Source organism: Hyperoodon ampullatus (assembly GCF_949752795.1).
Source record: "Hyperoodon ampullatus genome assembly, chromosome: 2".
Lineage (NCBI taxonomy): Eukaryota > Metazoa > Chordata > Mammalia > Artiodactyla > Ziphiidae > Hyperoodon > Hyperoodon ampullatus.
The window spans coordinates 82,610,574-82,636,012 of record NC_136915.1 but is presented as its reverse complement, the minus strand read 5'-3'; the positions used below and the strand labels follow the sequence as shown (position 1 = coordinate 82,636,012).

At 46.3% G+C, this 25,439-nt stretch overlaps 1 protein-coding gene across 2 annotated transcripts; it reads left to right on the top strand.

The window, feature by feature from the left end:
- Positions 1-10,352: 10,352 nt before the first annotated feature.
- On the top strand, positions 10,353-18,100 carry GFI1 (growth factor independent 1 transcriptional repressor; the record flags this gene model as incomplete). Of its 2 annotated transcripts, none has more annotated exons than XM_079727602.1 (6): positions 10,353-10,467; positions 10,788-10,970; positions 12,902-13,383; positions 13,505-13,642; positions 14,690-14,855; positions 17,922-18,100. In XM_079727602.1, 6 exons carry the CDS (start codon positions 10,353-10,355, stop codon positions 18,098-18,100), a joined length of 1,263 nt encoding a protein of 420 aa, XP_079583728.1. The 2 variants fall into 2 exon arrangements, with proteins under 2 accessions (XP_079583728.1, XP_079583727.1); XM_079727601.1 differs by having other exon boundaries at positions 10,353-10,476.
- Between the last annotated feature and the right edge of the window lie 7,339 nt (positions 18,101-25,439).

The window sequence follows — 25,439 nt, the reverse complement described above, 5'->3', positions numbered from 1 at the left end:
ACCCCACATAGGGCACGGTACATGACATTCAACCAGTATTCACTAAATATTTGTTGAATTAAACTGAATCGTGCTGTTGAATCCACAAACCCCATCCTCCTGTGGAACAACTATGCCACCACTTGCCTTTCCATCCTTCAGGCCTCAGGGACTGCTTGTAAACTCAGCTGCCACACTGGTCACCCAGGTTACCATCCTGAGTAGAGTTCATTCTGGTGCTGTCCCTTGTGTTTCCTTTTTGCAACCAGGACATTCTTCTACTAGTGGACAAAGAAACCACGCAGTGCACAAGCAAATTCCTGATTCGCACAGATGCCCTGTTCGTTCTTTCATCAGATACGTCTGGATTGGGGGTCATGTGCAGGGGTGTGTGTGTGGTGGGTGCATTTTAATTAAAGCTCAAATGAAACCTCATGGCCCCTATCACTGAATTGGCCCTTACCTGACAACAGGAAGAGTTAAAAATATTTTAGAAAGGGGAACACAAAATAAATATTTGTTTATTAATAAGAAGGGTATTTTAGAAAGAGGCAATGATCCTTTGCCACTCTCTACCAGCCCCAGCCTTGATGAACTACTCAATTTGATGGAGACACAGACCATGAGAGTTGAAAGTAATCTTGGAAAGCCCAGAACCCAAGGCCTCCTGTGGGAGATGAGGTCTGAGAGCCTGAATCTCTCAGGTGGTCGGTCTGATTGGGGATGTCAGAAATCCATAGTAAAACGCTTCCTGGCAATTCCTGGTCATTGTCCAGAGTATGCAAGCTACTGCTCCCACACTGTGGGCCCTACCTCCAAGGGTCCACCTACAGGGTCTGCAGCCAGGCTGACCTGGGTTTGAATCTCGACCCTGTCCTTCTCGGCCATGTGATCTAGGAAAGGCAAATCTCTTCAAGTCTATTTCCACAGCATGTTTATTGGGATGGCTCAAGAAAATGTATGAAAGGGCCTCGATAGTGCTTGGTATATAGTGACAATAACTAACACTTCATAAATGCCTACTCGATGCTTCACATCTATTATCTCGTTAAATCTGTGCAGTGCAACAAACTATGAGGTAGGTGCTATTATTATAAGTATGTTCACAGGTAAAGAAATTAAGGGACTGAGAGGTTGAGGAACTTGTCTAAGGCTAATAAATGACAGAGCCAGAATTTCTAGATTGTAGAAATCTGGCTCAGAGCCCATGCCTTTAATGACTATATTCTTCTGTTCCTTGGTTACTATGGTCTTTATAATTTTTCTTGGCAGAGGTGTAATTATTATACTCATTTGGGAAAATAATTTGTCAATATGTGTTCATAAACTTTAAAAGGTCCTTATTCTTTGATGCAGTAATTCCGTTTCTGGCAATCAATCCTAAAGAAAGAATTATATATACACAGAAACCCAAATGCACTTAAAAGAAAATCACAGCATCATTCATAGTAGGGAAAAAGAAACAATCCAATTGTCCAGAAAAATGTTAATAAATAAAATCATAACACGTCACTTACATGGACAATTATACAACACGATCATAGCATGCAAAATATACACCTAGAGTTTTTTTTTTTTTTAAGATTGAGGAAAAAACACTCCAAAATATTACTAGTGGCTAAGCTAAGGTAGTGGGATATGGAAGTGTGTTTTAATATTTCCTTTTATCAACTTTACAGGTGTTCTGTCACACAGCTATTCTACTTTCAGCAACTCACTCATTTAATGCTGTTTCTGGGCTTGTGATGAGCAGCGTGCCAGGGGGGCAAAGCGGAGGTGGGCTGGGGTTGGTTACAAGCTCGCAGCAGTAGGTGAGGAAATGTGTTCCCTCTCCTCTACCAATCAAACTTGGTTATCGGCTTGATCTCCCCCATCCTTATCACTCCCCAAGGCTCTAACAGGCTCTAATGGCTTTTGGCTCAAGGCTTTTGCTCCCTGTGCTGGATGTGGAACTATTAGTATGGTTTGGTGGAAAGAGACAAGATTGGGACTCAACAGATTTGGGTTGGGTTTTAAAAAGCTGCTAGTTATCAGAACCTGGGCTTCTTAAACCACTGGTGTCCTTATGCAGAAATAGAAATGACTCTAATGTCTGCCTCTGAGAAGTCCCAGCCTTTCCCTCTCCTCCATGAGACCAGTAAGCGACAGAGCTAGAACACCCAGCGGGTTGCATCTGCCAACCACGGGTCTTGCTGTCCTTCTCCCAGGGAGTTGTCTCTCAGGGAGAGTCTGGGGATATCCATGAGGCCTGATCTTCTGAGCCTCGCAGCCTGCCTGAGTTTTCCAGGAGCCTCAACTCCCACCTTGCTTCCAGGTATGGGATCAGACATTCCCTGTAGCAGAGCTATGCTTTATAAGTAATTTTTTAAAGTTACAATATATAGGCTTTACTGTTTGAAAGTGTAGTGTCTCAGCTGGGGTAAACATAGGGTAAAATGATCACCAAACATCTTGGAGGAAATGATGAAAAAAAAGAAAAATAATTTTACATTTTCTCTCTCGTTACATTTTCCATTCACCAACTAAAACCTACTTTTTTTTTTTCCATGAAAGTTCACGCTGGGTATGTTTCTATGAAGAGTCATTTCATGCAGCCCACACATAAGATGACACTTTATTCAGTCAATCTGTTCTTAGGAACAATGTAAAAATATATATGTGGTGAGGTTAACAATTTTCTTATTTGAACTCTGAACACCAAAGCTGACAGCCCCTCCCTCTTCAGATGTTTGAAATCCTTTATGTAAAAGTTTAATTTAGATTTTTATACTAATAGAACATGTTTTATAATGTGACAAGATTTAAATATATCAGTTCCAAAATGTTTATTAAAGGAAAATAGTGTTTCTCTTCATGTTTGAAAAGGTTCTGAATATTAATACAAGATTGGGTCTTACTCATGGCGTAAGTCTTATACTAATTTTTTTATCTCCAAATTTCTCCTTTACCCCATTTCCCAATTTTTGCATATGTTGGTAAAAAAGCATTACCCACTTTCCATAAATGATGATACCATCAAATTTTATTCTGACTTATAGTGTCATTTGAATTTTATTTTGATAGCTTGCTACTTATAAGAGTGGAAGGGAGACAAATATATTACCTAACATTTCAAACATTTCAATTAAGGCATCACAGAATTATCACTCTGCATTTATATTCCTTGAATTCATACAATTTAGAAAAAATATGTATCTCTTATTTCTGTCTAACTTCACCCACCAAAACAGCTAATCCAAAGACAAAAATTAAATCGTTTTTTAATAGCAAGAGAACAAAACTATAGCAATATGACAGGGTGTGGCCACTGTCTCACAAATATTTCTTGTGCATAAAATAAAAACCAGTTCTATGTCTGGTCTTTTATCAAGGTCCAACTTTTCCATAGTTGATTTTTTTAATAATCTTTTAACTGTTTGCTAAGTGATATGAATTTTTTTGGCTTGTGCATTACACAAACATGCTATCCAAAACACTTTTTCTGGTATGTATCAAGAGCCATAAAAAATATTCATTGTTGGATCCAGAAATTCCACACTTAGAAAGATATCCTAAAGAAACAATTTAAAATGTGGGCAAAGCTATAGCCAGAAAACTTATCACTGCATTACTTAAAATAGTAAAAAATGAAAACAAGCTAAATACTAAGATAGGCATGATTAAGTAAATTATAGTAACCTACTTGATAGAATTCTTTTTATAGCAATTGAGAATGATAAAAGACAATATAAAAGCAAGGAACATGATTGTTACAATTTTTATTTAAATAATTTTTACTATAAAATAGTTTTTTGTTCAATTAAAGAAAATCTGAAAAAATAAAGAGAATAGAAAAAAGAAATATTATTATCCAGTGGAAAAACCAGAATACACATTTGTATCTGTGATATGATTACAATTACTTTTTTTTTTTTAAGAAGCAGAACAAAAATATTAGAATGTTGTCTTGGGTTTCTTCTTTTCTTTCTTTATCAAACTGTATCTAATATAATTTATAATGAAAAAATATATTTAAAAAATAAAGCACCACCTTCTTATAGACAAAATCTCTTGTCTGGTTTACAGAGGAGCCTCATGCCTAGTCCCATCCTGTGATTTTTTTTTTCTTTTTACTGTGTGTATTAAACATTGATTTTACTCTCAGTATCTCTCCCACAGCTACTCCTCAGCCAATAGCTCATGGTATTTGATACATGGGAGGCATTTCTTGTTTTAAAGATGGGTAAACTAAGTTCTGAAACAAGTTAGTTATTCATTTAACTTCCCCCAAATAATTCCATAGAATATCTAGAAATGAAAATAGATCCTTGATTCATTTTTTCCCTGACCTTTGATTTTTAAAAAAAATCCAAGTCCCTGCAAATTGCTGTCACAAAGTTTACTTATGCAAAGTTGAACAAATTGAATCAGGACATGGGACAAGGAGGTTAAACCTAGGACACCTTCACTGGGAGCATTCTTCCATTCTTGGTGCCCAGAGGATCCTGTGAAGAGTGGAAATCAAAGGACTGCTCCATGGTCTTGCAAGATTGGTAGGTACTCTGACTTTATAGATGAGAAACTGAGGCTGGGAGAGTTGAACTAATTTGTTCAAGGTCACAGGGCTAGTAACTGGCAGAACAGAGATAGATACCACAAATAACCATCGACAAAAAGCGCAGACTCTCTCCCCTCCTGATAGCATCGCTGTGAGGATCAAATGATGCAAACATCACAGAAATGTATGCTGGAAATGGAAGCATCACCCCTCCTCAGGATCACCCATTTTTCCTATGCCTCCCACAAACAGAACAAAGATGGTAACTGTAAAGCTTTGTGAAAAAAACAAGAGACTGGTAATATCCTGTTACAATTTTCTTTTTAAAAATGTCTCAAATCTTTTGTTGTAAGGAAATTCTGATCTATGAGATGCTGCTTGAAATAAATGAGCCACTGGCCAGAGCTTGGAAATGTTTGCCATATGAAGAAGGTCATTTGTTATTTGGCATCTGTAGATACATTATTATTGTTATTTAATAATAATTAGTAAATTACTGACAAAATTAGTAAACTTAACATCCTCTTTTGGGAAAACCAGTATTTATAGAAAATTATGCCCCAAGCCTACGTTCTGCTTACCATTATATCCAGTTCCAAAGGAATATCTGGGGGGAGGGATTCTTCCTAGATTTAAAAAAGTGTACTTTTCGTGGAGGGGGCGCTTACTCTCCTCACTCTCTGTTAAGTGGTAAATGAGAGGGAGTCTGGGGTAGTGGGAAGTCAGGTTCATTCTATCATCGCTTCCAGTCCTGGCTCTATGCTGCCCCTTGGTAAGTTTCTTAACCTTTCTGGGTGCCCCTCTTCTTACCTTTCTCCTCTGTCCCCTCTAAGCGTGAGAATCACTTTCCAACACTATGCACCTGATAGATAACCTGATCTCAATGGCTGAATAATTTTAATGTGTATTTATTTATTTGAGTTAGTAATACATCCACATGGCTCATGACATAAAGTATGTAAAGGGGAATTCGGTGCCATTCCTCTCCCACCTGCTCCTTTCTGGGTGTCCCTGTTCCAGTCCCCAGTTTTATTTTGCAAACTCAGAGGCTGTGAAGGGCAAAAAAACAAAAACAAAAACAAAAACAAAAACCAAGATGACTAGATTTACTCTGAATGAATGGGATTTATTCTAAGGTGATTATTTGTCCCCTTCAAAGTCTTCCCATGTTTTCTGAGACTTCAAACAGCAACACTAAACTACTAACTAATCACAGCACAAGAAATTTTGACTTTGAACTTGCTAATGTGCAAAGGAAATGGTTCAGCCATTTCTCTAGAACTTGGTTGATAATAAATTTGGTCCCATTTATCATTTAAAAAATTGTGTTTGGTCTTTTTTTTGCTGTTGCATAAGATAGAAGGAAAAAAGAAAGATGTGTTTTCTACTGCTTTAAGATTTTTATACCTTAGGCCAGAACAAAACACACAAATAAAAACTTTAACAAAATGACCTTAATTTCCCTTCAGCTAATTCAATATTTGTAGTCCTTCTGATTAAGGTTGCTTACCTCTGCATTTATTTATAAAGAGTATGTTAAGCAAATGAACAGTGGTGTAAGGAGGACACAGTCACACAATTAAGATGCATGTATGGTCCTGCATCTGGCACATAGTAGGTGTGCAGCCATTGCTGTATAAAACGTCTAAATTATTAAAGCATGCTTGAAGCACGGCAATAGTAGTCAAATATTTTCCACAAACCTTTAGATTTACAATGCAAATTAAAAATCATTTCTAAAAAGCATTCTCTAAGGACTTTTTTTGCATGACAACTTTGGATTAATCTAAAATATAGCAAGTTATTTTGCAAGAACTGAGGAACACCACTCCCTTCTCCCGGTATCTGACACTGGAAATTTATTGTGCAGGAAGTAGTGATCAAAATCTAACTCAATTCATTTAGGAAAGTAAGGTAATTATAACGATATCCATCCCCCTTAGGAAAGGGCTTTAAGTACACACCACAGGCCACACTCTATGGATCATGACATACAGTCTAGCGTTGGAGGTCGCTGCATTTTTTTATTTATGGGTGAGGTTTTAATTTTTCCTATTCTACTACAATTAATTAGTTAATTAGTGCCATTCATTCATTTACTCAGTCCACAGACATTTGCTACGAGCCCACCAGGACACAAGGCTGTAGATCCACCCCTACCCTCATGGAACACACAATCCCAGCGAAGAATGACTTTTCAGTAATCAGCAGGGTAGTGCTTTTATGGCGCTTTACTGCTCCCGTCCCGACTAGGTGCCTGGGTTGACCTCAGGCGGTGGCGGAGCCCGTGCCTGGGGTACGGCTCTCCTTGGCTTGCCCCGGCAGGGCGGGGTCAGCCGAGCAGCCGCCGTCGCTGCCCCCGCGCGCTCCCTCCCGCGCGGCCTTTAATTTCGCAGCTCCGACCACCGGAAATTAGCCGCCGGCCGAGCGGACCCGGCCCAGCGCGGGTGAGCGCTACGTGGGGAGGGCGCGCCCGCCAGCCCAGCCGGGCGCCCGCGGGACGCGCCGCTTGCGCCCTCTCGGTCGGGGGCTCGGCGCTCGCCCACCTCTTCCAAATTTAACCATTACCTAAATCCGAAGGGAAATGAGCAAACCTCTGGGATTGGGTGTCAAGGTATTTTCAGCCTTGTTGGGCGTATTTATTCCGAAGTGTTTCCACAACAAGCTATTTCGGGGCCGCGGGGCAGGTTTCGCTCTGCGGACGCCGCGGCCACTCGCCGGGCTCCAGGCCGGCGGCACCGCTGGCGGGTGATTCACGCCCCGACCCGGGGGCGGCGTAGCCCAAGCAGGCAGCGGGGCTGTGGGGGGGGGGGGGTGTCCCGGACCAGATGGGCGGGGAGGCTTCCTCGGAGCTGGGCGCTCCCACCCCCTGCACTCCAGTCAATCTGTGTCCTGAATCTGTGACTTCTTCTCGCTGCGGAAGTCTCCCAGGAGCCAAGAATAGTTCATTTTCTTTCGAGTCATTTCTAGTGCCTGGGTGTTTGAGCCCTCCGGGTCTCCCCATCTCCCGCCGTTCCGCAGAGAAAAAACGGGGAGGGCCGCAGGGGAGGGCGGCTAGAAAGGCCAGGCCCCCTGTCCGCTTCCTATACCCTTGCGCAAAGGGGGAGCGCGCCCGCCGCCCGACTGGGGCTTGGGGGGGCAGGTCTGACAGGGCTAAGCGAGCTACTCCTTAACGCTCAGGAAGTGAAGCTTGTGGTTTTGGGGGCTGAGCTCGGAAGATTAAAAAAGGAGAGAGAGAGAGAGAGAGAGAGAGAGAGAGAGAGAGAGAGAGAGAGAGAGACAGCGCGGTCTCTCCCGAAAGCAACTCAGTTTGAAAACTCTCGGAGCGCGATACCCGCGCCCTGACCCCGCAGGTAGGTCCGCTGCGCCTCCCTCCCTGGCGGGGGCGGACGCAGGAACTGGCGGGACACCGGCACTGCGGGGGCGACCAGAGGGTGCTGCCGGTTCCCACCCGCTGCCGGCCGCAGTTCGGGAGCCAAAAGAGTTCTATCCTCTTGGTCCCCGCGCGATCCACACGGAGGGGCTGGGGATCTGGCTCAGGGGGCGCACTCCAGGCGGTATGGTGGTTCTGCAGGGGAGCGGGATCCACCGGGAAGGAAACATCTGGTGGGGAGGCGGCGGCATTTGGGCTCAGGAGGCTGCCCGCTCTGCGCCTCCAGCTCCCGCCTTCCCAGGCCCTGACCGTGAAGACAGGCCCGGCCGGCCCGCGTGCGCCGAGGAGGACGCCCCGCCCCCGGGCGCCAGCTGCTGCGAGAGGTCGCCTTCCCACGCGATCAGCCCTTGGTCCTACCACCCCTCTACCCATTCAACCCTCCCAGGAACGGACAGAGCCAGCCAGGATGAAAAGGAGGCGCAGGGCTGTGGCCTGAGTCGGGAGGTCGCTTCCGTGCCAGTCAGTCCAGACTCAGCTGTGGCGGGGACAGCTCACCCCCTGCATTCTCGCCCCCGTCCCGCTCCGCGCCAACGCAGACCCAAACTGCAGCAGGGCCCTCGGGACATTTTCACCCCATTTTCCTTTTCCTCCGAGTTTCATGGCTGTTTAAGAAATTGGTTTTGGATTTGTGGTGTCTAAGTATACAGCCGACGGAGCAGCTCACGCCGGGGCGCAGGGAAAACTGAATCGGCAGTGCTTCGCCCTAGGGCAGCCGAGCACCTCGAGGCCTCCTGAAGCCCCGTCCCTTAGGGGCCGGCCCGGGTACGGGCGGGCAACACCCTTAATCCTAGGGGCCTTCTGGCGTTTAGGACAAGGGAAACGTCCCTTGAGACTCAGCTATATGTCCCAGCGGTCTTTTCTCCCACGCCTGTCCATTCCTCCTCCGGGGAAGGGGACACAGTGGGACGTGGAGCGAGAACTCGTGTTGATTCCGGAGCGCCAACCGGCAGACTTAGACTCTGTCCTGCATCTTGCTCTGGGAACCGCACTGTTCCTGGTCTGGCAGAATAAGTCGCGCGAAGCTCAAAGATGAGGGGTCCTTCCCAGACCCGGGATCCCCAGGGCCCTTGTTTCTGAAATAACCAAGACAACCGAGAGCTGCGGTGCCCGAAGAGCCTGCAGCTCGCACTTGAACCCGTCCCCCATCACCTTCACCCTGAGAGAAAGGCAGATTCGTTTTCCCCAAACCTCCTAGCCCGCCAGGTCCCGCCCCCGGAGCGAGCCCCAGGAAAGGCCGTAGGCTCTGCCCCGCCTCCCCGCCGGGCTCAGGTTTCGACCCCGGGATTAGGTGAACTGATTGGGGGGTTAATGAGAGCGGCGTAGCGGGCAGCTAGCTCCCTCCCAGGCCCGCGCCCCGATCCCGACTCTCTAGCTGCTGCCAGAGCAGCCTGCGCTCTCCCGCGTTCTCTAAACGGTTGGTTCTCTGCGGACTCCAGCACACCGCGCGTTTCACAGCCGTAGCGCGCGAACCCGGCTCGACTTCCCCAGGGCGAGGCTTTTGGTGAGCAGAACGGAAAGTGCTTTTTCCCGGGACTTTGTTTCCGAGGTTAGGTCTCCATGGTCTGGTGTGTTTTGCGCCGATCCCTGCCCGTTCCCTCCGCACCCGCGTCTCCGGGCCAATTTCTTCCCCGCGTGGGGCACAAGTGAGGGGCGATCAAGATCACCGGGAAGCGAGTTCTTCCCGGGGCCTTGATTGGTCCTCTGCCACCTGCTTCCCTACCTTCCTGCCTTCTTTCTCCGGCCTTTGCTTCCCCCAGTCCTTCTGATGCAGTTCCCCCGACCCCGCCCCTCAATCAGCCGGAGGCGTCTCTCCCCCGACCCCCTTTCACTACAGTCTGTAGCTGTCTCTTGGAGGGCTTGGTTCTTTGCCTCAACCCGGTCCGCGACCATCGACACATTCCGCCCTCCCCCGCCCTAAACTGATACGCGCGTCTACGCCTTTCTCCCCAGCCCAAGAGCGGATCCAGACAGGCAGTGTGTGGTTGAGTTGGGGTAACTGGCCCGTTGGGGACTTCGGCTCTCGGAGAGTTTGATACCAAAACGAGTTTTGCTAGGGAAGGGGAGGGGCCAAGGGGCGTGGGCAGGGCAGAAGGAAGAGGCCTGAGTCTGAGCCCAGGGACGGGTTTTACCGCTGAGCGGCGGCGGCTAGCTCGCGCCACCTGTCCGAGTGCCACCTGGTGAGCGCGGCGCAGCGGGGCCAAGCCCCTCCTCCCACGGGCCTTTCTCCCTCCTCCCTGGCCCGAACTCTGTCTACTCCGCTGCCCAGTCCCGGGTCCCGGTGCGTGCTGACCCGCGTTTCCACCCTGTTCTCCTCTCGCAGGTCTCCGCCTGGCTGGGGCTTACGGTGGGCTGACGGAGGCTCCAGGGACCCTTGGAGCAGAGTGGGGAGCGCGCCCGACCACCATGCCGCGTTCGTTCCTGGTTAAGAGCAAAAAGGCTCACAGTTACCACCAGCCGCGCTCCCCGGGACCCGACTATTCCCTCCGCCTGGAGAATGTACTGGCGCCAGGCGGAGCAGGTGCGGGGCGTGCGCGGGCCGGGCGGGGCCGCTCCCGGGGCCATAGACTCTGTGTCCCGCCACACCATCCCCCAAGAACCGGGAAGGGCGGTCCCGAAGCCCCTTTGCTGCCTTTTTTGTTACCTACCTTTCAGGTTCCTTCCAGGCTTGTCGCCTAGGTGCCAAGGCCTCTCTGCTCCCGCCCCTGGATCCGGGAGGGTTCCGGCCGGGTCTGGGGAGAGCTGAGGGAGCCCAGGTGCCACGGTCTGGGGGGCGCCGCTTCAGAACCATCGGGCCCATCCAGACCCAACCTGAGCCCCTATCCTACCTCCTCTCCGCAGACAGCAGCTCGAGCACAGGCGGGGCGAAGGCGGAGCCCCGGGGCCGTTTATCCCCCGAGTCTCAGCTGACCGAAGCCCGCGACAGAGCCTCCACGTCCCCCGGCAGCTGTGAAGGCAGCGTCGGCGATCGGAGCTCGGAGTGTGAGGACTTCTGGAGGCCTCCGTCGCCTTCTGTGTCTCCAGGTAGAGACCCGTTGGGAGCTCTGGGGCCCGGGCGGCAGAGACCCAGCGGTGAGGAATGAACCGGAGCGGCTTTGGGCACAGAAATGCCAAAAGGATGGCGGAGAGTCTTTCCGAGAGGAGGGAGCTTGTTCTTGGGCCCCGCGGGGAGGCATCGGCTTCTGTGGGACAGGGACAGCCTGCTCGCGGGGTCGGCTGCTTGGATCCCAGGCAGTGATGGGATCCCAGAATCCAGACCCCCGAGTCTCAAACGGAGACCTGGGCAGTCTGAGAGAAAAGTGTCGTTGCCTTTAAAAATTAAGCTCGCTCCCGCGGCGTTGGGCCTGGCAGAGCTGGGCGCCAGGCGGGAGGGACCGGTCCGGGACGAAAATCTCGGGCCCCCGCTAGGTCTTCGCAGGCGCGGATTGGGGGCCTATTTCATTTTTCGTTCTGCCGGGTTGGCCCGGCTTTGGGGACCAGCCCGTTGGTTTCATTTCCAGAGAGCAATCGAGCTTCGCGCAAACCGACTGCACGTTGGGTGGGAGCGAATCTCGGGTTCCGGCGGTGGGGAATGGAGAGCGCTGAACAGCGGGATTCTGCCAAGGGCCGGTTATTTCCAGATTTAACTTACTAGTTTTTTTTTTTTTTTTTTTTTTTTTTTTTGCGGTACGCGGGGCTCTCACTGTTGTGGCCTCTCCCGTTGCGGAGCACGGGCTCTGGACACACAGGCTCAGCGACCATGGCTCACAGGCCTAGCCGCTCCGCAGCATGTGGGATCTTCCCGGACCGGGGCACGAACCCGTGTCCCCTGCATCAGCAGGCGGACTCTCAACCACTGCGCCACCAGGGAAGCCCCAACTTACTAGTTTTAAAAGATACTCCCAACCCCGTCCAACACTCAGTGCGTCGACTTGGCTAAAGAGGGTGCGTCTGGGAGCCGGCGACCCGAGGGTCCTTCTTGGCTGTGCAGGACACCGCCGCGCAAGGACTGGGCACCGCCGGAATCTCCGACGGAAACTCGAAATGCAGCTTCTCATTGAAGCGGCTAGCCTGGACTGGAGTCTGCGGTGTGTGTGAACAGATTTGTAAATCCGTATGCATTTAGGGAAAAGTATATATTGGTATTTGGTTTTAGCAAAATTCGCATGGGTCGGGTGCAGAAGGCCGCGAATTCGGAAAGCTGTTTGTCTGGCAGGTGGTGACTAAACCTTAAATTGTAAATCATTCCTCTAAGAAATTCGTGGGATTTTTTTTTCCTCTGTCAAATTATGACAGGACTGGGAATAGGGAGTATTTAGCAAGCCCGAGCTCCCTTCCCACTGGCCCTGGCTACCTGCATTGGGTATTTAATAACTTTGAGAAATGTTAACGCCTTCCCGTTTTTTGTTTTTTCCCAGACAGATATGTCTCGGATAGGCCGGGCCGCATTTTATTGGTCCTCTCTGCCTCCCTCCTTCCCGATTCCGGGAAAGAAAAAGGACGGAGTAGAAACACGTAGGGGCTGGGAGAGCGCCGGAGCTGGGCCCTCTGCCCACAAGCTCGGTCCAGGGCCGGAACGGCCGCCGCTTTCTCTTCCCGCGCAGCTCCGCTCTGCTCGGAGCATTTTTGAAGCGTGGCGCGTCTTTCTCTATGGGGCCGCCAGATGTGCTGGTCCAGCCAGAAAAGACTCTCTTAACGCCGTGCGCTTCCGCTGACCTGGCACAGAATTTACCTCTCTCCTCACCCGATGTCATTTTAAGTTTCTGTGTGCTGCCTTGTCGCCTCCAGTGGTCCTCGAGGCCCCAGGGACCCGGCCGGCGTTTGAGCCTGGGGGCTTCCCTGGCACGCAGCGAGAGGCCTGGCGCACCGAGTGCTGCACAAGGGCTGGGTGCCTGGTACTTCGCAGACACACCGACTAGCCGACACCGCCGGGTCTCAGGCCTGACCTAACCGGACGCCCTCTTGTGCCTCCACAGCCTCGGAGAAGTCGGTGTGCCCCTCGCTGGACGAAGTTCAGCCCTTCCCCCTGCCCTTCAAGCCGTACTCGTGGAGCGGTCTGGCGGGTTCCGACCTGCGGCACCTGGTGCAGAGCTACAGGCCGTGCGCGGCCCTGGAGCGCGGCGCCGGCCTGGGCCTCTTCTGTGAGCGCGCCCCGGAGCCAGGCCATCCCGCGGCGCTGTACGGCCGGGAGCGGGCTGCTGGCGGCGCGGGGGCCGGGGCGCCCGGGGCAGGCAGCGCAGGAGGCGGAGCTGCCGGCGGCGCGGGCCTGGGGCTCTACCGCGACTTTGGGCCCGCGGCGGCAGGACTGTATGAGAGGCCGGCGACCGGCGGGCTGTACCCGGAGAGCGGCCACGGGCTGCACGGCGACAAGGGCACCGGCGTCAAGGTGGAGTCGGAGCTGCTGTGCACCCGCCTGCTAATGGGCGGCGGCGCCTACAAGTGCATCAAGTGCAGCAAGGTGAGGCTCCCTCGCGCCTGGCTTTAGCGGCCCCGCGCCCCCGCCCCCGGCCCGCGCCCAGCCAGCGTCCGCGCCCCTCGGCCCCTCTCAGCGGCCCTCTCCCCGGCCCCACCCGCCTCAGGTGTTCTCCACACCGCACGGGCTCGAGGTGCACGTGCGCAGGTCCCACAGCGGCACGAGACCCTTTGCGTGCGAGATATGCGGCAAGACCTTCGGGCACGCGGTGAGCCTGGAGCAGCACAAAGCCGTGCACTCGCAGGTAAGCGCGGGACGCACGGCCGCGCGCCGCCCTGCTCAGGTTTTCGCGTTCCGGCATCTTCTGCTTCTTTGTGCAGCACCGACCGCTCTCCGCCTGGCACCTTTCTCCTTGGACTTGCCCCGACTGCCCCCAGTCTCCTCTGCCACGTCCCCTTGCTCAGACGTAGGCGTGCAGGGAAAGGTGCGTGGTTGCCGGCTCAGGGCTCGAGGCAGCCCTGGAGTTCGGTGTCACATCATTGTGAGACCCCAGAATGTGATCCCCATCATTAATTTGGGTTTGAGAAAGGCTTGTATGCACTCTTGCAGCGGATATGTCAGATTCATTAGCTCTGTTTCTTGGCCTCTTTCTTTTCACCAAATGGCTGTCACTTAATCTGCATTGACCCCTCCTGACTGAAGAAGAGGAATCTCAGCTCATTTAGAGCATCCAGTATTTGTCCCGCTGTTCTTTCAGTTATTCACTTATAAATATTTGTTGCTCAACTTCCAGGTACATGAGAATCCAGTAACACACCAGGTCCCTGACAGGATACCCTCACAGAGATTACAGTTTAGCTGAGAGATAGAGGCTACGTAGATAAGCAAATAAGTTCACAAGTAACTATGACAGAAGAATGCTTACTTAGAGAGACCTATTTACTAAAAAAGAGTATTCTCCCGTCTCCTTCAACATCCACACTGGCTGGAGGGAGGGGAGAGGAGCCTCTCAAGTGACTGAGGTCTAAGCCTCCTGTTGAGGAGGGTGGAGAAGTGTTTGTAAATTGGTGTCAAAAAAGCAGGGTGGGGATACGTTTTGGCCAAGGGGTGTGGAAGTTTGTGGCTGAAAAGTGTTTGGGTTGAAAAAGTGTTAAAGGGGTAGAGGATATGGGTGGGAGGGGTGGAGGTTGCAAATAAATGGGAGGAGAGAGGATAATGGGGCAGGCTATGGGGAAGGGGAGTCTGAAGGAAGGGAGAGCCCTAGCTTTGGGGATTTTAGTGTCAGGTTGGTGGTGAGGAGAATGGCAGCCTAGACCATTGCAATAGTAATGCCACCTCTTTCTCTCCACAGGAACGGAGCTTTGACTGTAAGATCTGTGGCAAGAGCTTCAAGAGGTCATCTACACTGTCCACACACCTGCTCATCCACTCAGACACCCGGCCCTACCCCTGTCAGTACTGTGGCAAGAGGTTCCACCAGAAATCAGACATGAAGAAACACACCTTCATCCACACTGGTGAGCTGAAGGCCCTTGGCTTGTAGGAAACACCTGTTGAGGGGTGGAAAGGGAGGTGGAGGTCATTGTTTTTCTCCCTGAGGCCAACATAATTCACCTTCTTTGTGATATTCTTGCCCCAGAATGAGTGGTGGAAATGGCCTTCCAGATGGAGTTAATCACTGCATGTGCATTAAAAAAAACAAAACAAAACAAGAGGCACAGATTCTCTTAGGTTCATTTACATACGTGGTTCTCCCCAGAGAGGCTTTGATTTGGGGTTATATCTGAAGAACCACTCAGCAGGTCAGCTGCAAGTTTTCTATCCTTGCAAAGAATATTTTCCTCTAGTTTAGCAGCTGCTCCAACTGCTGCCTGCTCTAGGTGAAATATGAAGCTCCAGGGTCCTCTCAGAGTGTTGCTCTAAATGTTTACCTAGAGATTGAGACTTTCTCTAGGGCTACCACCCAGCCTTTTGGGGGAGGGTCTTATGTGTGACCTCTTGGCTGCATTTTTAGGAGTCTGACAGCTTATTCTGACTGAGCAAGGGAAAAAATGGTAACTATTACTAGGCTTTTTCTGCTAAGTGCTTTTAAAATGCATTATCTCATTTTATGCTCACAACAACTCAGGGAGGTAAAGACTACCCCTTATCCCCATTTTAGAGATGAGGAAAGTGAGGCACCTGCCCAGGGTCATATTGCTAGCAAGTGGCAAAGCCAGGACTTGAATTCAGGTCTGTCTGCTCTCAAATGTCTATCCTGTTGACCACTGTTTATTATATTCTATTTTCAAAGCCAAAGGGATTGGTGGATATAGAAAGCTTCTATTCACTTATTGCCCTTTTTAAAATATCAGCAAGTTTGTCATAACAATGATAAGTCTTCACCCATTATGATGCTTTATAATGTACAAAGTGCTTTCAAATCTATCTCTTCATTTGATTCTTACTGCCGTCCCATATAGTAGAAGGAGCTGCTCTTACCATCCTGAAACTCAGAGAGATGGAATGATTTACCAAAGGTCAGACTGAGAGTAAATCATAGGGCTGTGGAATGCTCTGGCTTCCAATCCTGAACTCTTTCTCTAATATTTTGATTGTGTGTAGGTGGCAGGTTTAATGCCAGGAGCACTCTCTTTAATAGTCAACAAGACATTTACACGAGATCCAGAATTTTATTTTATTTTTTTATTTTTTATTTTTTTTAAGTAACGTTTTATTTTATTTATTTATTTTTGGCTACATTGGGTCTTCGTTGCTGCGCGGGGGCTTTCTCTAGTTGTGGCGAGCGGGAGCCACTCTTCATTGTGGAATGAGGGCTTCTCATTGTGGTGGCTTCCCCTGTTGTGGAGCACGGGCTCTAGGCATGCGGGCTTCAGTAGCTGTGGCACATGGGCTCTAGAGCGCAGGCTCAGCAGTTGTGGTACACGGGCTTAGTTGCTCCGCGGCACGTGGGATCTTCCCAGGCCAGGGCTCGAACGCATGTCCCCTGCATTGGCAGGTGGATTCCCAACCACTGTGCCACCAGGGAAGCCCTTATTTTATTTTAGAAGATGAATACTGACTTAAAACAAATTGCAGTGTGTTCCAAACAATCACTGTTGATGTTTACATATATGCTTGGGCAGTGTAGATGCCCCCATCAGAAAACCTAGAAAAATATCATACTTTAATCATGCTCTCTTGCGTGAAATTTCCATGCAACTCGCTCCTTTTGAGTAAAGGTATTCAAGACGCTCACCAAAATGCAACTAGGATCTTGACAGAATGAAACATTAAGCCCTTATCAAACATTTACATTATAGCTAGAATTCGTTTCTCAGATTTGTTTGACCCTAAGGGATAGGATAAGTTTTGATGATTGGTTCCTTATCAAGGAAATCTGAAGCACAAAGATAGAAAGGGGTACAGCAAGAGGAACAGAGGCTTCCTCAAGAACAGACTTCATCTATTTTGCATTTTTTCCAAGGCCAAACCCTGACTATAACACCATGCTGAGGCTATTTGGAAAATCATGCTACTTTCCCAAATGTTAAACAGCATATGAATTGGGGGGAAAACAAACCCTTTTCTGTTACTTATTTAAAGGTATTTTATTTTATTTATTTATTTTTGGCTGCATTGGGTCTTCGTTGCTGTGGATGGGCTTTCTCTAGTTGCGGCGAGAGGGGGCTGCTCTTCGTAGCGTTGCGTGGGCTTCCCATTGCGGTGGCTTCTCTTGTTGCGGAGCATGGGCTCTAGGAGCCCGGGCTTCAGCAGTTGTGGCTCACGGGCTCTGGAACGCAGGCTCAGTAGTTGTGGCGCACGGGCTTAGTTGCTCCACGGCATGTGGGATCTTCCTGGACCAGGGCTTGAACCCGTGTCCTCTGCATTGGCAGGTGGATTCTTAACCACTGCGCCACCAGGGAAGCCTATCTGCTATTTATTAATCTATGGTGAAGAGTTGCTGGTACATAAAGAATCCTGTGATTAACCTCGTAAAAAGAAAGTAAAATCAAGATAGAAAAGGATCAGCTGCCTTAAGAAATACTTTGTGACCCAGATGTGGATTTTTTTTAAATAAGCCTTCTAGAAATGCCCATGCTTTCAAATACATCCTGTTGTCCTCCAAGAGCAAGAAAGAAGACAGGCTCACTGGTCCATACAAACCAACACCCACTTGGAAACTCAGATTTGAAAACTTCCTCTCAATTAGAACAGAGTCACATGGTTTGAAAGACAGCACCCCGGCCCCTTGCGCTGAACATCTGCTGTGGGAGCTCTCTACTTCTAAAGCCGAGGGAGTCCTCCCAGGGCGGATTCAGCTGCGTGTCTGGGGAGGGCACGTGGCCTTTGCTCTGTTTCCGTTTAGCAGGAAACGGTTTGAGGCCTCTGGCTGGGAACCCCCACCCGGAGAGTCTCCCTTTCACCTGGTGCACCCCTGGCTTCCCGGGACTTGCACTGCCACACACGGCACCCTCCAAGCTGCTCAGAGGCCCTAGACTGTGGTGCAGCCAGCCGCTGCCAAGAGCTTGCGGGTCACAGTGAGTCCCCTCTAGCTCTATCATAGACTCATGCTTCCTCCCCTCCCCCTTCCATCTCTGTAGGTGAGAAGCCCCACAAGTGCCAGGTGTGTGGCAAGGCATTCAGCCAGAGCTCCAACCTCATCACCCACAGCCGCAAGCACACAGGCTTCAAGCCCTTCGGCTGCGACCTGTGTGGAAAGGGCTTCCAGAGGAAGGTGGACCTCAGGCGGCACCGGGAGACGCAGCATGGGCTCAAGTGAGCGCCTTGGCCGGCTGCAGGCGCAGTTACTCAGGCAACACTACGGAGGGCAGCCTCCCCACTTGCCACCAGCTACTTCTGCAGATCCCACCAGGGTGATCCCCCTTCCCTTTTTCCCTGGAGCCGCCAGAGGGGATAAGTTACCTTTTGAAATTTCAGCCTGGAGTGGGAACCAAATGACTGCCTGGGTATGGGACTCACCCAATAGACTCTCCTCTACATCTGAAGACTCCAAGTGGAGCGGCAATCAGATAAAATATCGGGCCTCACAGTCCTTCCTATTCCCAGCCCTGTTCCACAGATAGGAAGGTCCTTCAGGTTTCTTCCCTCCTCCTCCTGACCTACCCCAGATACTTGTGTGGAATAGGAGGAATCATCATTTACAAGGTAAACATATCAATGTTTTTATCTGGAATGAAGAATGAGTGTTATTTTATTGTTTTCCTTCTGGGGAGTTTTTTGACCCCTTTTTTGTTGGATGCTGCCTATAAAGGTTGGAGGAATCGTTTCTTCCACTTGGAGACTGGTTCAGAAACTGATCTGGGAAAGGAATTTCATACTTTTGAAATTACAAGATACACTGTGGATCCTGCCCCAAGAAGGAGCAGAAGAAAAGTCGGCTTGGTGAGGAGAAGAGATTAGACGTCCTCCCTCCAGGAGGCCTGTGAAGGCTTCTTCAGAAGAGGTGGAAGCACAGAGCAATGCCTTTGGACAAGATTGTCATCCATTCATTCAGCAAATGTCTATTGACCACCAGTTACCATGGTTTCAGGCCCTATGCTAGGTACTGGGGAGCCAGAGAGTAAAGTCTGTCTGCCTCTGCCCCGCAACTCCAAGTAGCTGGGTCTGTTCTCCCCCCGGCCCAAAGGAATTCTGAGAAGGTAAAACAGAATCTTGAAACTTCCCTTCTGACTGTTTGGATTTTATCAAACGTAAATGAAAAATAGCTGAACAGATACTTCAAAGATTTTTGTGTATATTCAGTTTTTTTATTGTTAAGCTGATATTTTTAAGATGTCTAAGCTAGCAGGCATGTGAAGGCTCTGTCTTCAACTCTTTGAACCCTCCATATGTACCACAGAGGAAAAAAAAAGTGGTGTTTTTACTATGATGAAGTTTGTAAATGTTTTTAGATCTTCTGGAGTGCATTATGTTTGTTAATACATATTTATTAGAGTGGTGTTTTAAATTAATAAAGTATTAAGACTCTTACCTATTGCTTTTCATTTAGGCAGGGAATTTGGGAAAGAACTTTGTTTTGGTCTCTAGGGGCAGTTGGCATTGAAGGAAACGGAACAGAGTATAAAAGTAAAGCAGACAAGCCAACATCCAGAAGAGAGTAAAATCCAATTGCTCTGGTTTTCATGTGCTTTTTTCTTTTCTTCTGTGCCTGAGCTCCTTCTTTCTTAGCAGAAGAACTAGGGATACAAAAGTAAGTTCCTACCTTGCCGAGTCTCTGATGTCCTACATGTATATGGGCTTTTTATTCTGAGAGGTTCAGGTTTTTTTGTTTTTGTTTTCAAACAGGCCAGAAGGCTCCCAGATGAATAAAGGCATTACGAGCCTTAGGTCTAGAGACTGAGTCTTAGTCACGACTCTGTCACCAACATACCATGTGACTTGGGCAAATCCTTTGACCTTCCCGATACTGGTTTCCTTCACCATAAAATGAAGATATGGTTCTATCATCACAATCCAAACCTGACTACTTTGATTCTCTGGAGACAGAGGGGAAAGAAAATATCTGAGACTGATTAGCGGCCTCACCTAAGGCAAGTTATAAATCTGAAGACTGATGAGGGGCAGTAAAATTGGCATCTGGCTCTATCCCACCTTTGGGAATTTCTGGCATAAATCAGTCCTTTAAAAGAATGAAACCAGAATAAGATCCTGGCCTAAATCCCAGCTACCTGTACTCTTTCTAATACCCAGCCAAGGTATTGCACAGCCCATGGTGACCATCAGCAGCTTGTCCATTTCTTTCAAATCAATTTCACCCATATCGATTGAGCGCCGAGTATGTGCCTGGCACTGTTCTAGGTGCTAGGGATACAGCAGTGAACACAGTGTCCTGTGGAGCTTTGTATATTTGGTCACTGCTGAATCTTCAGCTCCCAGAACAGTGCCTGGCACACAGTAGGAGATCAATAAATATTTGCTGAGGTGGTAAGTGAATAAGCAGAGAAAATAAACTCCTGCTTCATCCTGGCTGGCTCTGCTCTCTCCAGCACAAAGGGAAGAGAAATTGCTTGAGGGCCAAGGAAGCAAATAGAACACATAGGACTCTCCCTGGCTTTGAGCATGCTTTTCTCCAGTCTCTCCAAATCTCGGTGTTTGGCTATCCTCACTTGATTTTCAACACCATGTCTTTTCATGTCAGTTTACTCTCATTCAAAATTGAAATTTGTTCACTCTATAAGGCAGTTTAAGATAATTTTCCAGAACTGTTGGGTGAACAGTTGCAGCATCCAGGAAGCTCTTTCTAGTGTCCTGGGAAACAAGTTCCCAGTGAATAAAGATCACAAAACGACCTTCTCACAGGATTCACTGTGCACATTGGTTGATTATTTCCAACTTGGTTTGAAAAGTAAAGAAGTTACATTGGGGGGTAAGTAGAACTGATTGAAATCTAGTTGGCTGCCCTGTCCTGCTCTACCCTTGTGACTTTTAGAACTTTGGTCCATTTTCATAATTCCTATTTATGCTATAAATGTGGAATTTTAATTTTGATGTTAATAGTGTGCTTTTTTTGGAAAAAAAATATCCTGATATCCTCAGTTCAGAATCAAAACAAATTACTGAGCCTGTTACCGTGTGAAATTTGAAGATTGCAAATATCTCTCTTAATGTTATTACTTAACTCCATTAAAAATACATGTGAATATTCCATGTCACATTATTCATGAGGCAGGCCCTATGCCTTTTGTCCACTGGAGTAACAGTAGAAAGGGTAACAAGAGACACCAGAGCACACCTTTGTTTCTTTCACTAAATTTTTAATAACACCTCCAGCTAGCCAGTTGGTGAAGCTCAGCTCTTGCATAAAAGTGGAAAAGCACAGCTATCTCAGAGAAGACCAACTCTTTCAGTAGCTAATTTGAGTTTGCGTTCATCTACACCACAGATGATTAAATTACCTATCAAGTGTGCCGAGCTATCAGGATTCAGGCCACGTAAAAGGTGAAATTCATCTGATTGATTTGAGACACGAATGGAACAATTGAGCTTTAAAAGCCCCGCCTTAATTAAAGGCATAGCAAAGTATCACTGGGTGAGTTCTTGAGTGCCATTGCCCTCGAAAATTGGGTGTCGATAGTGATTTTTTTTTTCTATTGAAGTGTCGATAGTGATTTGACCTGTGTCATTTTGTTGTGTGCCTGCTTGCTTAACCTGATCATTTAACAGAAAGAAATGAATTGAGAGGAAGGCCAAAAAGGACCTGACTACTTTTTACTGTGCATTTCTAGAGCACTATTTAAATCTCTGCTGCTATATGATTTCTATAGTAACAACTTTGCAGGAAGTACATAATACACTTGTTCCTTAACGTTTATTCAACATTTCATTCATTGAGTCAAGTTTTTTTTTAAGGAATTTCATCCCAAACCCTTCTAGCTTCCAAGCTTATGTTAATTTTTTAGTGCTCATTTCCAGTCTACCCACATGTGTGTATGTTTATGTATTTTTTACCCTGCTATCAATTTATGTCTAGATAGCTCTTATTTATTGATTGATAGTATGGACACATGTTTGCTTAAAACGGAAATATTTATGTTTCACAATGAGAATTTTGACCATTTTATGGTTAGATTTTATTGAAATCTTAGTAGGTATTAGGGATTTTATCAGCTATTAAGATGAAGTCTTTTCTGAAGTTTTATTTTAAAGTTATTCACTTTTTAACTGAAACATATCAAGCATATGGGAAATTAAAAAGACTAATACAATAAACATCAGTTTACCCATTGTTCTGCCATATTTACTTCAGACTTTATTTTTAAAATAAAATATTACAGACGTGGTTGAATAACTTCTGGAATATGTTTATCCCTTTCCTGTCTCATCAGAGGCATCCACTATACCCAAACTGGCACATTATCATCACCGTGAATATTTTTATACCTTTACTTATACATATTCTCATAAACAACATGTAATACTGTTGAACATATTTTAACTTAATATAAATGGTGTCATAGTGTATATATCCTTCTGCACCTTGCTTTTTTTCCCTCAATACTTTGTTTTTTGAGATTTATCCACGTTGGTACATGCAGTTTTGTTCAGTTATTTTAACTGCTGCATATAGAATTCATTGTATGAATACTTGGTGACTAATTATGTGTTCTCCTGTTGGGAGAGTTTTGGATATTTCCAGTTTTCATTGTCACAAACAATTCTGATGCAAGCAACCTTTTACATATCTCTTTGTGAAAGAGATTCTTCAGGGTATGTTCCTGGGAATGGGAATGCTGGATATTACCAAATTGCTCTCCAAAGTTGTACTAATTTACATTCCCATCAATAGTATGAAAGAATTCCTGTTGCTCCACATCTTACCAACACTTGGTATTGTCAGACTTTAAAAATGTTTGCCAATCAGGTGGATGTAAAATGTTAATGTAATTTGCATTTCCTGATTCCTAGTGAGGTTGAGAATCTTTTCATAAGTTTATTGGCCTGACAGGTTTCCTTTTCTGTGAAATGCCTATTCATGTACTTCGTCCATTTTTTTGATTGGGTTTCTTGCTTTTTATCAATGAATTTTTCTATTGGGTTGCTTGCTTTTTATCAATGAATTTTTCTAACTGTGTTCTCACTACTCACTGTTTTGTTAGTTACATATGTTGCACACATCTCCCAGTCTGTAGCTTGCCTTTTCATTTTGGTTGAAGAGGATTTGTTTGTTTTTGTTTTGCGTTAATGTATTAAAATGTATTTGTCTTTTCCCTAATGGTTTATGCTTTTTATGTCTGAATTAAGAAACCCTTCCCTAATTGGTGATCATAAGCTTATCCCCTATACTTTCTTCTAAAAGCATTAAAATGCTTACTTATAACGTTAGCTTTTTTTTTTTTTAAATTGGCTGAGTTGGGTCTTTGTTGCTGTGCGCGGGCTTTCTCTAGTTGCCACGAGCGGGGGCTACTTTTCCTTGAGTGCGCGGGCTTCTCATTGCGGTGGCTTCTCTTGTTGCGGAGCACGGGCTCTAGGCGTGCGGGCTTCAGCAGTTGTGGCTCGCGGGCTGTAGAGTGCAGGCTCAGTAGTTGTGGTGCACGGGCTTAGTTGCTCCACGGCATGTGGGATCTTCCTGGACCAGGGCTCGAAGCCGTGTCCCCTGCATTGTCAGGCGGATTCTTAACCACTGCCCCCGCTTTTAAAAAATTAATTTATTTTATTTTATCTATTTTATTTTTGGCTGCGTTGTGTCTCCCTTGTTCTGCACAGGATTTTCTCTGGTTGCGGTGAGTGGAGGTTACTGTTTGTGGTGGGAAGCCCAACATTAGCTTTTTAATCCACTTATATGTGTATGATATGAAATAGGATCTAATTAAACATTTTTTTCCTACATGGATAACCAATTACTCCAACATTATTTATAGCAAATTACATCCTTTTTCCCTCTGATTTTAATGCCATTTTGCCATCATATGTCAAGTTTCTATTTCTGTGTAGTTTGCTTCTGGGCTTCCTGATCTGTTCCAGTGGTCATTTTGTCGATGTCTAAGCCAAAGCTGTAGTGTCTCAATTAAATTTGTAATAAACTCTTAGTAGCTGGTAGGCAAGGCTTTCCTTTCACCTATTTCGTCCTCTTCAGGAATATCTTGGCTACCTTTGGTCCTTTGCTCTTGCTTGTGAAAAACTCTGTTGGAATTTTTATTTGTACTGCACTTATTATTTAATTGGGATGAACTGAAATCATTTTGATATTGATCTTCCCATCCATCAATATGGTATATTGCTCATTTATTAAGGTCTTCTGTTATGTGTTTCAATAACACTTTATAATTTGGGGCATAATTTTCTGTCTTTTTTTTTTGTTCACTGCTCTCATAGTTCTTTTTTAAAATTGCATTTTCTAACTGCCTGCTGCTGGTGTATGGGAGCAAAATTATTATTTTTGTATGTTGATCTTGTATTCTGCAACTTTCCTGAAACTTCAGTTTGTTGCAGGTTATTTTAGATTTTCGATGTAAGATAATCATAAAATATGCAAATGAATAATGGTCTTTCTAATGTACTCTTCTTACTGCGGTAGCTAACACTGTATTAAATAGGGGCAGAATAGTAGGCATCCTTGTCTTATTCCTAATTTCCAGGGAAATGCTTTTAATTTTTCACATTTTAGTATGATTTGGGGGGTAGGTTTTGGTAGATAACTTGAAATAAAAGGTTAAGAATTTCTATTACTATTTGATAAGAATTTCTGTTTGTGTTCATGAATATTTAATTTTATTGTATGATTTTTAGGCATCTGTTGAGAAATGTGTGTTATTTAGTTTCTAAATCTTATGGCTCTTGTTCTTTAACTTGTCAATGTGGCAAATGACTTTCTAGTTTTCTAATGGTAAATTATCCTTGCATTGCTGGGGGGAGCAAACCCCAACTTGGTCATTTTGAAAAACTACATTATTGATTTTGTTTGCTGAACTTTACGTAGGATTTTTGCGTTTATGCTTATTAGTGAAATTGGTTTATAATCTTTCTTTCTTATACTGTCCATATGTAGTTTTGATATCAAGGGTTAACTTGTCTCAGAATGAATAGGGTAGCATTTCCTCATTTTCTGTTTTCTGGAACAATTTGTGAAAGATTGAGATTAGGTGTTCTTTGAGTATTTGATAGAACTCATCTGGGCCTTTTTTTTTTTTTTTTGGAAAGGGAAGGGGAGGGTATACTTTAAGCGTTAGTGACTATTGGTCTATTTAGTTTTTCACTTTCTTCCTAAATCGGCTGTAATAGATTATATATTTCAGGAGGTGTTTTGTTTCTTCTAAGTTTTCAAATTAATTGTCACAGTATTTAAAAATCATTATGAAATGCTATGAAAAATCATAGTATTCTCTGATTTTTAAAAAATCCCTACTGTACCTATAATTACATTCAGTATTTCATTGTAATATTATTACTTGTGCCTTTATTTTTTTCTTGATCAATTTTGCCAAAGGTCTCTATTTTATTAGTTTTTGCAGCATGTTTTCATTTATTTCTACATCTTAGCTAAAAAGATTTCTTACTTGACAGATGTATTATTTAGAAGTGCATTTAAAATTTCTAATCATATTTTTTCAGTAATTTTTTATGAATTATAATTTAATTACATTTTGATCAGAGAACATGAC